Below are 16,977 nucleotides of genomic sequence, written 5' to 3'. Positions count from 1 at the left end.
CCATACATTTTTTAGGAGTGCATCTGTGTAGCATGAACACAAAACTATGCATGCTGGATATAAAACATCTGTCATGCTGACATTGGCATCAGACTTTTTTTAATGCAGCTGTTTTTTCTTGTTTAAACCTTTACCAAGTTAACAGTTTACTCAGAAATTGTTATGCATGTACAGTTTAATCAACACGTACACTTTTACCATTTTGATTCTGAAAGCTTTCATGCCAGTCCTTCTGCATTATGGGGTAGCATAGTGATCATTGGTTCCATATTGCAGAATTGATGTGGAAACTGTAGGTCATCTGGTTATTTCTCACCTAATGACGTTTTATGAAAACTAAGATATTACTTAGATATTAGATGTTACAGAATTCAGAAAGATCCCATAGTGAAAAAGAGCTTGATCTTGATTTTCAGTATGAATGCAGTCTGTGAAAGTGAAGCCTCGTGATCCTTTTGTTTTTTGGGTTTTAAACAGACATGGTAGCTGTGGGGATGTGGTAGCCTTGTGTCTAAGTTGTTGGTCTACCAATAAGAAGGTTGTGAGGTTGAATCCCAGGTTCACCAAGCTACCACTGCTGGGCACCTGAGCAAGGCCCTTTAACCCTCAATTGCTCAGTCGTATAAAATAAGATAAAAATATAAGTGGTTCTAGACAATGACGTCTGCTAAATGCCATAAATGTAAAGTAGGAAAATTGGCCAAAAGTGACCAAAAGTTCATGGTGACTTCTCATTTCTGATCATTCGTTTTTGACTCATCTATCATTGTGAAGCATAAATACTCCACGATAAGCCTCAGAATTCAGACCTACTCCTTTGCGTACTGCTTTTCACCTACTGTACACTAGGGTAATAGGGATATTTGGATGCAGCAATGACCTGAGGTCATTATGACATTCTATGACACTATATCAAACTCAAAATCATGCTAATTTCAAAGGTCAGAGAAAATATACACGTGTTTCGTCAATTGAATGTGGACCTGATCATCACACATATGTGCTTGTAGAACATCTTATTCCAGATTTAATCCCATCTTTGCTTTTATAAAAAGCTGAACTTGTCTGGGAAGGCTAGATTTTGTAGCCTATCTGTTGGAATTTGTGATCATTCAGCCACAGTAGCATTAGTGAGGTCAGGCACTGATATCGAGCGATGAGTCTTGGCACGTTGTCCACATTCCAGTTCAATTCAAAGGTGTCCAATGGGGTTGATGTCAGGGCTCTGTGCTGACCACTTGAGTTGTTCCACTCCAACCTTGTCTCATCATAGTACAGGTTTGGATCCCTGAGTTCTAGTGAATGAAAACTGCAATACGAAGACATTGTGTACAATTGTGCGGTTACAGCTTTGTGGATGCAGTATGTGGATATCATGGTTTTGTATCCACATCTCTTTAGCCATTTAGTGTACACAACTCAAATTGTAAAAAAAAATAAAATAAAATAAAAAAATCGCTAAATTAGCTTCAAGGGGGGGCACGGTGGCTTAGTGGTTAGCACGTTTGCCTCACACCTCCAGGGCTGGGGGCTCGATTCCCGTCTCCGCCTTGTGTGTGTGGAGTTTGCATGTTCTCCCCGTGCCTCGGGGGTTTCCTCCGGGTACTCCGGTTTCCTCATGCATGCATGGTAGGTTGATTGGCATCTCTGGAAAATTGTCCGTAGTGTGTGATTGCGTGAGTGAATGAGAGTGTGTGTGTCAAGAACACACACACTCTTCAAGAACCCTTCTTCAAGAACCCAACAGTAGCAGCTTGGATGTACTGGGTCTTGAATTCCCAACTTTCCAAACTACCACTATGTGGTTCATTGGTGTAAAGATCTAACATGCTTGAAAATACTGGAAGTGATCACACACAGATTGGGATAAAATCACGTGTCTGAAACATTCACACAGACATGCATGAGTAGGTATTGATCTGAAGGGTGTAATCACTGAGCACCAAAATACACAAAGCACACTAGGTATTTCCACCTTTTTATAGCAATTTCACAAATCCGCCACCCCCTTAAACAGCCAATGAGAGGAAGAGTATCTTCATCGCAAATAAGCTGTCACTTCTGACCGAGTGGATTTATGGGTAATCTTGTTACTGAAAGCTCAGAATTCCCACATGACCAAGTGATATGCATGAAAGCAGTTGGACAGCAGGATAAACAATGTGTGGCATCTGTACACAGAATCTTTGCATGTCACTTCTATTCAGCTGTCACATTTGTTACATTATATTTGTACGTTTGGGTGACAATTTTGGTAAAAAAAAACAAAAAACAAAAAAACAAAACAAAGCAAAATCTTTCAAAATACATAAGCATTTTAAAAATGTCCTGAATTTCTAGTATGAAAAAAATGCAGTAGCATCTCTTGTCTCTTAATTTCAAGCTCAAGCTCAAGTTCATCCAATAAATCTAAATACGCCTGAATAATAAAACCACAAACATTTTGAAGCGCTGCTTTGTTTTTTTTCGCTGTTAGGAGCTGTCATGAAGCTCATTATCTAGATAAAGCATTCAGGCATAAGGTTTAATTCTCCAGAGATTTTGTAAAGAAAAAAAAATGGCTTTTTGCATAGAAAATCATATTCAAGTCTTTAAACAAGTGTTTACTTGTGAATAACAGGAGCAATGTTTAATCAACATTCAAGTGAGACTTAAGTGAAAATCTGTTCACCTTTTAAAATAATTATAATAATTATTTAATAATAATTATATAATTAAAATAAAATAATAATTTTTCAAGTTTTAAAATAAATGAGAAACTAAGTTTGATTTTTTTATTGATTAAGTCTGCTTATATAGATGAGACTACAGTGTTCATTTTTCTTTTCTTTTTTGAGAATGCTTAGACGAGGGAGAAAGCTGACGATCCAGAGATTGTGTTTGTGTTGGGGGAAAAAAAACAATTTTACTTACTGTGCGATTGGTACAAATCGGAGTGAAGGCATTTGTGCCACAAGTGAAAAGTCTGTCTCCATTCACCAGAAGGACACGGATATAATTCTGACATTCTTCCTGTGAAAAGAATTAAAAAAATGTTGGAAAACATCAGTGAACAAATCTGGTTCGGAACAGCAATGATAGACATTTACTTCAAGTTTACAGCTTTTAAACAACTCATCTGTTGTGGTGTCATTACATTTTCTTTATCATAAGAATCTCTAAACCACTTTTTACAGCTTCTATATAATAATAGTTAAAATAAACAGATGGCAGCTTAATCTACTTTTAAAATGATTTCCTTAGAAGATCGACAGCGAAAATGCTAAGGGTTGCCATGTTTATCTACTTCACCTAATATGTTGTGTCACACCACAACTTCATTTCCCTTTCTCTGTCATGGGACATTTTAATGCGTATTAAATTCAATGGTCAAAAATACCTGTAAGTCCAACATATCTCCAGTAGACAGACTACTTTTTGTTGGGTGATATATATTGTTATTGCCATTGCGTCTACAATCTATTCTTCACTAGCTTCTACGTTGTAATTTCTTAAATACCATCTCAGATCTCTGTATATGTATCTGTGAATTATGGTACTTTTTGGGCTGTTGAAAAAAATGTGTGCACTTGTATCTGAGACGCTGCATTTATTACACTGGGAATTGCTCTAATAAAATGAACGGTCAATGTTTTTATATTTCATTATAAAAACATCACGAAAATTTTTTACCCTTTTTACAGTTGCATTACTCTGTACACAATAACTTTTGGGGGCTTTTATATTTTGGGTTTTACAAATCCATCCATCCATCTATTTTCTGTACCTCTTATACTATACAGGATCTCAGGAAAATTAGAGTCTTTCCCTGTGGATGCAGGACACACATTACAGACAATTTAGAAATGCCAATCATATAAATTCTGTCTCTCTCTCTCTCTCTCTCTCTCTCTCACACACACACACACACACACACACACACACACACACACACACAGGGCAGTAGTGGAAATCAAACCCCAACACCCCAAACCCCCCTCCCTCCAATCCTGGCAGTGCAAGACAAGTGAAATATATTAAAATAAATAAATGCCATTATATTAAGAACAAAAATTGTTTTAGTGTAGAGAAAAAGAACAACGATTTTTCACGAGTCTATATAGTCTATATAGTATTCCGTCTGAACCTGTTGAACCTGTTTTCAAACTGCACCTTTATTAGATTATACTGCCTACTTTCTGTGCTTTAGAGGCTCACAATTCATAAATTTTGTTCTTCCCAGTGACTCAAATCTTCTTTTCAGAGGGTTAATTTAGTGTTTTGTTTCTTCAGGGCTTGAGGGGTTTCTGCGGGGGTCTGCATGATGATCCTTTAACTTAAGCCTTCTCTTCAAAAAAAGACATTTTTTCCTTTTTATTTTCACTAACATAATTTAGCCAAGAGGCAGTGCTCCTCTCTGTGTGTAAATAAAGGAAGATTTAATGTTCTCGACTCATCACAATGAGACATGTTTATGAAAAGAAAAGAGGGGGAAAAAAACACAGAGGAAGCGTTACACTTCGTGGAATAATACAGCTGCTACGGCTGTGCACATTACAAACAAATGGAGCGGACTGAACTGCATTAATATCAATCAAAGCTTCCTCTCCTCTTCATGAGATGGCCCTGAGGGAAACAGATGCAGACAATTACTCGTAAAATCCGCATTTTCTGAGTTTATTTATTTATTTTTTTTAAGAAAATGAGTGGGGGGATTGTATTTGTTACATAAAACGATCACTGACACACACTTGGCAGGACATGAACTGATTACGCCAAAGTCTTTCCTTCTATTCGGAGTCCTTTCAGCTGATACAGCGACAGGATGGAAAACAATTCCATGCAAACTACAACTCATAACCACCAGCACTCAGGGAAAGGTGACTTAGCTTGTAATTCTGAATGACAATCATATGTTGGTCAGCACTGCCCTTATTATAGGCCTTTAACTTCTTCTTAAACCACTAAAACCACAGGAGACTTACTAAAATACACTGGAAGCCCTGGAGGTCGAGTCAAGTTCATACACTGAAGAAGTATTTTCAATTAAGGCTAATCGTAAAATCGTGCATGTTTTAGTAGATTGGAAAAAGTTAAAACAGTTCAAGTGATTTAATATGGCAGAATTCTTTAGTATGAATAAACTTATTATATAACATATTAAATACTTCAATTCCATTTACAGGCTTATACAGTAGGCAAGACATAATATATGTTGCACATTAATAATATAATAGCAGGTATGTGTGTTATATAATTAGTAAGACACGAATAACACAATCTCCAAAGCAGAAGCAAGGCCAAATATAATAAGAACTTCATATAAAACTACGATGATTCCATTTAAATGAGTAAATGTTCTTATCCCAGTAAATAAAATACAACTATCATGGTGTCATGGGCTTTGTTGTCTAGCCTGGAGCTCATAAAATAAGGCTAAGCTTAAAAAGCGTAATGGTGAACATGATTATGTACAGTAAGACCGAGGGGGTCAATGTCATTTCAGCTAAACGGACAGACCAAAGAAATTAATTAAGTGGCAAATCGCAGAATAAATAATTCCTCTAAAACGTGTAAACGATTAGCTGCATTTATCTGAAAGGATTGCATTACCTACCTCTTTTGCTACAAAACTAAATTTCAATCGGAATAAGTTCTTTTGGAAAGAGATATAGTTAGAATGGCAAATTGTTAGAATGCTGATAAAATTAATTACATTTTACAGTAAAACAGTATTTCATTCATGCCACTAAGTTTACTGCTATATTTTTCTCCCTTTAAAAGAAAAAACAAATGTTGTTGTTTTTTTTATTCAGAACTGTTCAAATCAGTTGCAGCAAAATTTTCATTTAAAACATTTCAAAATTCATTTAGTGGGTCTGCTTTTAGAGCCTTTAGCCTTTAAAGAGCCTTTTTTAGAGCCTTTAGCCTTTAAAGGCCAGTGATGAGTCACAGGTTGTATGTTTAGGAACCTGCTTTCAAATAGACTTTAATACAAGAACATCAGCCAAATATGTCAGTGAACACCTTTTACTACATTCTGCACAGTGAAGATGTTAAGTGGATTTTTTGTTGATGTAGTTCTTGCTTTTCACACCATTCTGTGTTTACTGTAAAGACTTTTGTGCATGAAAATCCCAGGAGATCAGCAGTTTCTTTAACACAGCTCATAGTACAACCAGCATCACATTTTCATATTCAGATGTTTGTTCTGAGCATCAACTAAAGAACTTGAGCAATATCTACATGATTTTATGCATTGCACTACTGCCATGTGATAGGATGATTGGGGAATTTATTGTTCCTACTAAAGTGGCCAGAACGTGTAAATATAGAAGGAGCCCAGAGCATGGGAAAGGCTTTTGTGTGTTTTTTTCCAAAAGAATTGTTTATATTAGAAGAGATAACAGGGGAAGAGGACAGAACATTGCAGAGAAGTGAACAGGACAGGAAAGTTAAACTGACATAGCTTAGCATGGCTTAATGTGTGGGGAGTTCATATTTGCACTGCAAATAGGAAGAGATTTAAGAAAGGAAATCATTTAAACCATGAATGTGCTTCTGGGATTTGTTCTGATTTAGTCAGCCACTAAAAACACGTCACAGCTGAACAGTCTAAATGCCTAGAGGCCATGGTGTGGGGGTATGGGAGTCTTAAACTGGAGATTACCATTCATTTTACTGATACATTAAAAAAAGAAGGGAAGATTTATTTTATATAGAGAGTTATTTTCTTGTTTTCTTTTTTGTCTATTCAAAATATGATGAAATTGAGTCATTTAATAGACGTAGACTTCACTTTTGAAATGCGACGAGCAAAAAAAAAAAAAACAAAAAAAAAACAACAACAACCAAAAAAACAAAGATAAAGTGTAATATAGGTTGATTGAAGAAGCGCATTATTTCTAATAAGGGTGGCTTAGCACTTTTGCCTTGCATCCCCTGGGCTGAGGGTTGAATTCCATCCTGTATGTTCAGAGTTTGCCTGTTTTTCCAGGTCTTTCAGGGTTTTCCTCTGGGTACTCCAGTTTCCTCCCTATTCCAAAAACATGCATCTTTAAATCTTCCATAGTGTGTGTGAATAAGTGTGTGTACACGATTGTGCACAACAGGATATGACCCGAATCACCTGATCACCTCCAGGCGCCCTGCAACCCTGCATAGAATAATCAGTACTAAAAATGTATTGTGTAGACCCTGGACGGAGTGCCAACCCATCACAGGGCACACACACACTCTCATTCACTCACGCAATCACACACCACGGACAATTTTCCAGAGATGCCAATGAACCTACCATGCATGTCTTTGGACCGGGGAGGAAACCGGAGTACCCGGAGGAAACCCCCGAGGCACGGGGAGAACATGCAAACTCCACACACACAAGGCGGAGGCGGGAATCGAACCCCCAACCCTGGAGATGTGAGGCGAACGTGCTAACCACTAAGCCACCGTGCCCCCCTTCTTCGAAATAAATTAATATAAATATAAACCATTTCGTTTTGACAGCAAAATTTAAACAGGCGTTTATTTTTTCTTAATTTAACTAAAATAGGATGTGAACAGGCTTATATTCTAAATTCTAAGGATTCACTCAGAAGGAAAAAGAAGTAAGAACCGAAATGCAACTGATAGTTTTTAACAGAGGGTTAGTTTCATACAGAGGCTTACAAAGAGGTTAGATGAAGAAATGGATTCTAAGAAAGATGGCTTCAGAAGTGGTTTGGAAATTTCAGAAATATATTGAGACACATGTCAGGTTCCCACTTAATGCTTAACACTGTATATACATTTAACAGCATTTTATTTGATAGATGCCCTTACATTTTTATCTCATTTTACACAACTGAACGTTAAGGGTCTTACTCAGGGGCCCAGAAGCAGCAGCTTGGTGGACCTGGGATTTAAATCCATGACCTTCCAAACAGAAGTCAAACACTTTAACCCATAGGCTATATATACATATGACTTTATCTATACTGGATGATTATATATGATTATTATAAAAAAAAAAAAATTTGTATAATATATGATTATTCGTTATAGTAATCAGGTCTTCCTGATGTATGGAACCCTTGGTGTAGGATTAATCACAAATAGCTAAATGCATTTGGAGAAAAACAAGTAACAACCCTTTTCTGTTTATATAGACACCCATGATTGGCTAAATGCCTACTAACTGATCCAGGTCAGAGACTGTTAAGCAACTCGAGAACCTCAAATTTTCCAACCTCAATTATGTACAATGATCCTAGAGTCAAGAGGAAACACTCACCTCAGATTTCCCTCGGCTGAAACACGCACCTTTGGTGAACTCATCACAATGCCACTCTGCCTCCTGTGGAGAAAAACACATTCATCAACGCACTAAAACCAACACCAACAGCGTCAGTAAATACCTGAGAAAAATTACAATGACTAGCAATCTTTACCAGGACTGCAGCTCAATCAGCTCATTATTTAAGTGAACACAGAATCAATTATTTTATTGCCTGATAAAGTCTGACATACATTTAGTCAGGACACTGTTGGCTTTCAGTGTGTGATGTACAGAATTTTAATGGTTGAAGTTAACACTTTTAAATATTAGATGCTTATGAGTAAGTACTTTGAGCATCTCAGAGAGCAGAAAAGTATCAAATAGATATAAACATTTATGTGAAAAAAAGTTTTTATATTCTACAAATTCCTAAAACCCTGAGTGTCTACTTTCATATGAGTCATTAAAAACCAATGTGGAGTGTGACATGACACAAAAATTCAATGAACATCCCAAAACCTCTGGTAAAAAGAGATAAATCTCGTTCACAAAATCCATCCAGTGACTAAAATATTCACTTACAAAAAAAAAAAATAATAAATCCCACAATGTGCTGAAAAATCCAGTGAGCATCAATGGAAAGATGACATTTTCTGAAGCTGTTCAGCTTGAAAAATGTTGGACAATGTCTAAGCTACTTTGTCTACAAATCTAAGTAGCTTGTTATCATGCTGAAGCTTTACAAAAGCCTACTTTAGCCTACAACGTAAATATTTGATATGTTTGGGTTTTGGCTATGACTGATGAGAAAATTAGAATGTCGCTAGAAATCAAGTCATCAGTATCACGTTTGCATATCGACTGATTCACAACCTTGGGAACTAGAGAGCTGATTGAGATGCTCCCCAAGTGAGTTTACAATATACAGCTTTACAGAAATCCTGATGGACATTTAGATTGTAATCAGAACACAAGATGCAGTAATGGACAGGAAAGTCTCCCTGAGATGAAAGGAGGAAGAAACATTAAGAAGAACTTTGCTCACACTACCATTCACCCTCCTGTTGAAGTAAACACACTGAATGTCCAAGTTTCATTTGGTTACATTATGATAATGGACCACCTACTATGTCACGGCATCTAAAAGACAAACAAAGCTCGGTGTTATTCTACAGTAAATCACTCCTGATGGTTATCGATTGATAAAGCTTGGTGAGAGGGCAAAATTCAAGCACTAATGCTAACATTAAGCAAAAAGCTTTTCAGGTCAGACATAGTGAAGAAGATAGATGTTACTAACATTTTAGAAAAATTACCACTAGATAAATAGAGTTCTCAGTCCTGAACCAGCAAGTCTGGCTAAGTTAATAAAACAAATCCCACACAGCTAGCAAGGCTATTTATGTCCACTGGGGCTAATTTATCTAAATCGTGCTTCACTGGTACATATCTATAACATGCCATAAGGCTTAATTGAAATATGATAAGGAGATTAATCAGCATGAACAAGGAGGTTTACTTAAGTTTGTAGGAGAAACTAAATGTAATTGACAAAAGCAAGTATTCTCTAATCAAAGTACAAATTACACAAACATAGGAATTACATGGGAAATATAAGCTCTGTTTGGTTTGAATGAAAAAGCTCATCTTTTCTGTTGAGTTTGATTGCTGTTTGGAAGAGACATGGTATGAGTAAAGACTTAAAAACCCTTGGCTTAAAAAAAATAAATAGCAATCATGAGCCTGATCTGGCTTTCACGGCGAGAAAGCTCCAGTGTACATGTGTAACAGTTTATGTCTATGATGACACCAGTGTAAAACCTAAACCTAATGGTTTCATAGTAGTAATGTAGAGCTGTTGATAAGTTCTAGAGTTTTTAGCTGTTTCATTATTATTAACTAACTAGCCATGACTAGCATGAAGGTGGATACAGTATTAGGTCATTAAGACCAACTTAGAAAAGCTTAGAACTTGTCAGGACTCTGCCCGGACTTTGGCCATGTGCCTTTTTGTTTATGTACGGTGTTCACGTGTCTGCCCTGCCCTTGTCGTTTCCTCCCTGCCTCTGCACACATGTCCCTCATGTCTGTTAATTATTTGTATTATTTAGTTGAGCCGCGTTGCCTTGTGCAGCGCGGAATCCTCTGTTGTCTTCGTCTGGTTTGTCTTTATCCTGTTTAGAGTTTTTTTTTGTAAAGCTGTCCTGCATTTGGGTCTGTTTTTACCCCCGCGTCCGTGACAAGAACTAGAATCTGCACATAGCCTAATGATAATTGTTTGACAAGCAAGCACTTGAGCCTGATGCTAACCTTACTTAAATCAGTACAACGCATAAGCATATAATCTCCAGATACTCGTTTCAATAATGGATTTTCATGGGAGCTAACTCCTGTTACACTTCTCCTACATATCCCACAATACCTGAGAAAGTAAATGTTGTGCTGAATTTTCTATTTGTTTCATTTTGCCGTTAACAAACACACTTTTTAATCAGTTCGTTCTCAGCAAGGAGTAGCCTCCCAGACGCAAACATCTTTGCTTAAAGGATTCTCTTTGATATCTCAGGAGATTTAATGAGGGTTCTGACTTGTCTTTCATTTTGGGTATTCGTGCCACACAATATTCTGCAGGAGAAAGAGGATGAGACAAAAAAGATTTTAGGGAACACAACAGAGATAAATTCTAAGCTTGACATCATCTCTTGGTTGCAAAATGAATACTTCAATACTGCATTAGATTATACATGCTCACATAAAACATACATAACTTATTATAAACTCATTACTATATCTACAAGTTCAATAGTAGATATATTCAATAGTAGAATATTGGGCACATTGTGTACTTTAGCGCTAGCATACGTTTCCTCATACCTTTTTATTTTATACTTCATCACGTATCAGAAAGCAAAAAATCTTCAATGATTCACATTCACAAATCTTTCTAATTGTCCAATTAAATGCCCTCTATAACCATTCGTGCCCTGCCCCCTAGAGGCGGGTCTTGCTCTACAGTAGTACTTTGTTAGCTGTAGCTTTAACCCATTAGCAGCAATTCTTTTAACCAGTGTATTTTCAGCTAGGTGTCTTTTTGCAAACTAGTCACATTTCCAACCATACTTTGGTTGAGGAAACAATGGATGGAGTTCATTTATTTTGAAGATGGAAGAATTTGACAGACACGAGTTTGAGGAGTGTTTTACAAACTTGCTGGATTATGTTGGTACCTCAGTGCTTTCTTCTCAGTATGAGTAAGTATATGGCTTTTGTTAATTTATGTCCTCCATACTTAATATCTTAATCTTATCTTACATAATTTGCTAAGCTCCTGTCAGGTTCGTTTACATAAATGGGGATGAAGACCATCTGAAACACTACCGGCTGTTGTGTAAGTCAATCAAGCACGACGTCACTGTGAACTAGCATATGACTAGCTGTTGTTCTCTCCAAATATACATTAGTATGATTACAGTATTTATTTGTGTGACTTGTGCATTGAATTGAGATGTCTACTAAATCACAGAAGGGATCATATGACAGATTATTGGCATCTTTGTCTGAGGAAAAAAGCAGTAAGAGACGAGAAAACGTCTTCCATTTATTTCCAGTTGATCTGTTGCTGTCTAGGAAAGATAATAAAGATAAAGAAGATCACATTTTAAATTGTTTTTCCTCCTATAGGCTGATATGTTCATACTGGTGTGAATGATAAACTCTGACTTAGTCACTCTACTGTGCAAGGCTGAATGCTTGATGCCTGCTGCGAGTAGCTGAAAGCACCAGCCTCTGCTTTAATGCATTCTTTTCATTTGGAGTGTTTTACAGTTTGCAGTACAGATGAGATTTTGCTCCTCCTCTCCTCTGAACTATAAAACACTCAGATAGAGAGTCAGAACGAGAGAATAAATTAAAGCTTTATGTAAAGCCTTTTCAGCTTCCAAGTATTTAAGCTGACAGCCTGACAAAAACACCTACTGAATTCAAAAATTAGCATATTAGAATTCTGACTAGCATTAAAATATTAAGGTATCTATCTATCTATCTATCTATCTATCTATCTATCTATCTATCTATCTATCCATCAAAACCATCCAGTGAGTGTCAGTTCTGGAGAGGTTAGGAGAAAGGTCAGAGTACATGCTGGTTTGAGTTAACAAGAAGCCCATGGTAACTCAAATAAACTCATCTTAAAGCATCTCAAAACGCACAACACTTTAATCTTTGAGATGGATGATCTGTAGCAGAAGAGCAGAAAAACTCATCAGGTCACGCAATTGTTTTGGTCGCCTGTGCCCACAGACAAACGCCTCAGATTCTGCCATGAGCGAAACCTGATGTGCTCTTCTGCTGTTGATCAATCACCACAAGAATACACGAAAACCAAGCCAAAAATAATACGAAGGTTATTGAGAGCTATAATAATTTACTTCAATTTTATATAATTAGTTTAGCATTTTGCTTAAAACAATATTATTAGTTTAACCTTTGTATGTTGTTCGGGTCTGTGGGACCCATATTCATAAACATCAATAGTTTTGAAAAACTTTGCTTCCTTGTAAATTTGTTGATTTTTTCCCACTCATAACTTGATTAAATTAGATTTTCTTTTTTTATTACATTTTATTAAAAAACAACAAAAAACGAGTAGCACTTTAATGTGATGTAATAAAGGGCAAAATTTTAAAAGGGCAAATATTAACCATACTGTATATGGTGCTTATATTGCTTGTAATTTGGATGAAGTAAACATCTGTAAAGTATTTTAACATCAAATTTTTGATTGTGTTGAATTAAAAACCTAAAAATGCAGCGGGTCCACCAGACCCACGAACACTGGCTGACTAACACAAATACGAACAACATACAAGGGTTAATTGTGGACAATGTAGCAGAGAAGCTTTATAGGAATTTAAAAATTCAGAATACTGTAAATTGGAAAGTTTAAAAGTTTAAAGCCAGAGGCGATGGTGGCGAGTAAAAACTCCCTGAGACAATATGAAGAAGAAAGCTTGTGAGGGACCAAACACCGAAGGGAACCAAAAACCAAAAGCTTCTGAGCAGTTTATAAGTATGAACATCAGCATAGTTTCTGACAATATTCTGATAATACTGTAAAATACTATTCTATAACAATATATGATACTATTTTGATGCATTTCTGATATATTATGCCCCACACCCCAGACAAGGGTTTTCACTAGATTTTGCACCGTGGATGTGGTTCTCATTCAGCTACAAAAACATTAACGTGGTGAAGAGTCTGTCACAGACAACATTCCAGTTAATTTCAAAGGTGTTCAGTACGGTTGAATCAGAGATCTGTTCAGGAAACTCCAGCTTTGACAAATCCTGTTGTAATGGAGTTTGCTTTGGGCACCGGGGCACCGTCATGCTGGAACAGGTTCGCTCAGGTCCAGTGAAGAAAAATGCTATACAAATGTGCGCTTCCAACTTAATAGGATATGTGGATATTGCGGTGTTGGGGCTATTGGTCAGTCGTCATGCTTTTGGCCATATAGTGTATCTTCAGGATTCATTCAAGACAAGAAAGTAAACAAGTAAAAACAAGTTATTGTAGATTCATACTGAGAAACGTACAATACTGTACTGTAAGTGTTCATTTATAATTCCATTGTTTTTTCCCCGTGTGCTCTCTCTCTCTCTCTCTCTCTCTCTCTCTCTCTCTCTCTCTCTCTCTCTCTCTCTCTCTCTCTCTCTCTCTAGCGCGCGCTCCTTACAGACATTCTTCTCTCTCAGATACTGTTGATGTGTCCAGGCCGAGTGGAGGGATGAATTCTTCGACAGAAATAATATATTACTGTTTATTGCACAGAATGGACTGACTGTTCTCTCGCCTCTTATCGTGACCTTTTATAAATCCCTCTCGTATATTTATTTGGACAGACAAGCCACTGTGGTTCTTTGTTTGGTAAAGTCGGCATGTTATGTAAATGCCTACGTAGATGCAAATGAAGCATGCATGAATTCCAGGAATTTCAGATTTGCTTATAAATCATAACATTACTGATGTAATATCATTTGCTTCAATGAAATATTTGTTTTTTAAACATTTATCAGTTGTAAATTTCCCTAGAAGAATAAACAGTGGTCAGGGATCATTAATGATTTAAGTGCATGATTTATTACATCATTAATAAAGAAGTCGAGGGCTTTGTAATGTATAATGGCTATTCCTGTTGTCATTATTAAAACCTTGCTATTATCTCATTTGTCAAGATAATAGTATCACTAATTACACTTAATCTGTTTTATTCCATTTTCAAGTGATTTTTGCTTAAGTACTGCCCTAGGTCAAATATACAGATGATTTATTTCAGCATCAAGCACACACACACACACACACACACACACATGCCCTCAGTGTCGGCCCTGCGTGGTGTGTGCCTGCTGAGCCGTTCTGCTGATGTGCAGCTTATTTGTAAAGACGAGTGACCTGAAATAGGCTGCTGAGGCTGGAATGTGTGTTGGCGAGCTGTCAGAAAACAGACTACTGTGTGTGTGTGTGTGTGTGTGTGTGTATGTGTTTGTGTGAGAATGTGTGTTTTCACCTCTGTTGCCTGCTGTGTGAAGCTGTAAGTGAAGTGATAAGACTCTTAGAGAAAAGGAGAGAAAAATTTAAATCAGTTGACTATCTATCTATCTATCTATCTATCTATCTATCTATCTATCTATCTATCTATCTATCTATCTATCTGTGTGTCTGTCTGTCTGTCTGTCTGTCTGTCTGTCTGTCTGTCAGCCTGTCTGTCTGTCAGCCTGTCTGTCTACCTATCCTTTAACCAGGCATGTCTGGCCTTGTTGTGTGTGTGTGTGTGTGGGTGTGTGTGTGTGTGTGGGTGGGTGTGTGGGTGTGTGTGTCCACCTCATGAGAGCAATGCCATTTTTCACAATCATATGTTTATAACATTCTTGAATTTTTCATCCTTCCTAGCAAGTTGTTATTGGGAGATTATTTTAACTTGCTGAGTGAGAACTCTTCATCTAAACAAGGCACGAGTTGAAATGATTGCTATGGGAGAGTTCATGGTCCAGCCTGAACATCCGAAACCTTTTATTGGAAGTAATTGAATTAACTGGCCTCAGGACTTCGCTAAAGTTAATTAGCGCAAGTAATCGTTTTCACCAGCAGCAGCTAATTGCAGGGAGGAAATTAATGAAATCCAATCTAGGGCTGAGATTCTGCCATTTATTCTGCATGAGAAAGTGGAAGCATAGAAAGTCCACAGCACTAACCCTACACCTCACACTTATTCAGGAATTAGAACCTGCACAATGCTGCCTGTGCGATTGTTTTACATAAAAAGGAAAGTAAGAAAATAGTCTCATTAATCAAATAATTGTTAATTAATTCTCATTAATCATATTTAGTGAGGCTTACAAACCCTCCAACTGATACAGTAAAACTTTCAAACATTAAGGACGACTTTATATACTGTACTAGAAAAGAAGGAAACTGTGATGAACCACATTAGGCTTTATCATCTTCATCACCTTCATCAGCATCAAACATTTCATGGGTCTGATATTAAAGCGTCCCTGAAATCTAAATAAATGTTTCAGAGCTTTTTATTTATTTATTTATTTATTTATTTACTTTTGTATACCTTAACATCATGGATATCAACATGATTATGCAACTAGCAAAAAAAATAAAAAATACAAAATTCTCTCTTTTTTTTTTAACAAGAACATGATGCTAGTGTTGTAATCATTTTATGAATTAAATGTACGTAATTTTAAATTGTTTTTATAATTTTGAAAAGTTTGATTCTTACGGTGGCTTAGTGATTAGCATGTTCGCCTCACACCTCCAGGGTTGGGGGTTCGATTCCCGCCTCCGCCTTGTGTGTGTGGAGTTTGCATGTTCTCCCCGTGCCTCGGGGGTTTCCTCCGTCCAAAGACATGCATGGTAGGTTGATTGGCATCTCTGGAAAATTGTCCGTAGTGTGTGAGTGTGTGAGTGAATGAGAGTGTGTGTGTGCCCTGCGATGGGTTGGCACTCCGTCCAGGGTGTATCCTGCCTTGATGCCCGATGACGCCTGAGATAGGCACAGGCTCCCCGTGACCCGAGGTAGTTCGGATAAGCGGTAGAAGATGAATGAATGATTCTCAGCTCAGGTATAAACTCTGTGATTGATTTTATTAATGGCTTTGAAAATGCACATCCAAATCATAATGGAGAATGAAAACTACGTGCGTTAATGTTACTCAGTTCAATCAGTGGAAATAAGTGGAAATAATGTAGAAATTTGTACAATTTATAAATTCAACAAGCTTTTTTTTTTTGTTTGTTTTTTTTAAGTGATTCAGTATGTCAACATAGAAAATCAAATCCAGAATCTTAAGCCTTTTTCATGTTTGATAAATTTCTTAGAATGTTTCATAAATGCTTCATCAACATTAAGAAGAATTTGGCCACTCCGACATGCACACACACTCATACACAACACTTTAAGAGAATCACCGTTATGGATCTTGGCTCTAAAATGTGTGCAAAAACAGAACTCACGATCAGCGAGTCTGGGTGAGTTAGTTGTATTCGATATGAATATGAATATGGTGTTATTAAAGCTCTGAGCGCTAACCCTGCCCCTAACCTCAAACTTAACCATTCACACTTTATTCAATTCTGACTCATTTACAATCAGGAGAGTGTATCGATGTCAAGGGACAAGCTATCTTCACCCTCAGCTAATCCTCATTCATTCCACATCAGT

At 36.9% G+C, this 16,977-nt stretch overlaps 1 protein-coding gene across 1 annotated transcript in view; it reads right to left on the bottom strand.

Moving 5' to 3' along the window:
- Positions 1-16,977, bottom strand: part of sema5a (sema domain, seven thrombospondin repeats (type 1 and type 1-like), transmembrane domain (TM) and short cytoplasmic domain, (semaphorin) 5A) — a 208,578-nt gene that overhangs the window by 110,847 nt on the left and 80,754 nt on the right. Inside the window, exons 5-6 of the mRNA XM_060861873.1 lie at positions 8,255-8,317; positions 2,914-3,012 (exon numbers count right to left, since the gene is read on the bottom strand). Of these exons, the coding sequence (XP_060717856.1) occupies positions 2,914-3,012; positions 8,255-8,317 (162 nt within the window). The remainder of the gene's footprint in view (positions 1-2,913; positions 3,013-8,254; positions 8,318-16,977) is intronic.

This window comes from Tachysurus vachellii, chromosome 25 (genome assembly GCF_030014155.1).
Source record: "Tachysurus vachellii isolate PV-2020 chromosome 25, HZAU_Pvac_v1, whole genome shotgun sequence".
In the NCBI taxonomy this organism is placed as follows: Eukaryota; Metazoa; Chordata; class Actinopteri; order Siluriformes; family Bagridae; genus Tachysurus; species Tachysurus vachellii.
The sequence above is the reverse complement of the archived record's forward strand: the minus strand, read 5'-3'. Positions and strand labels throughout refer to the sequence as shown.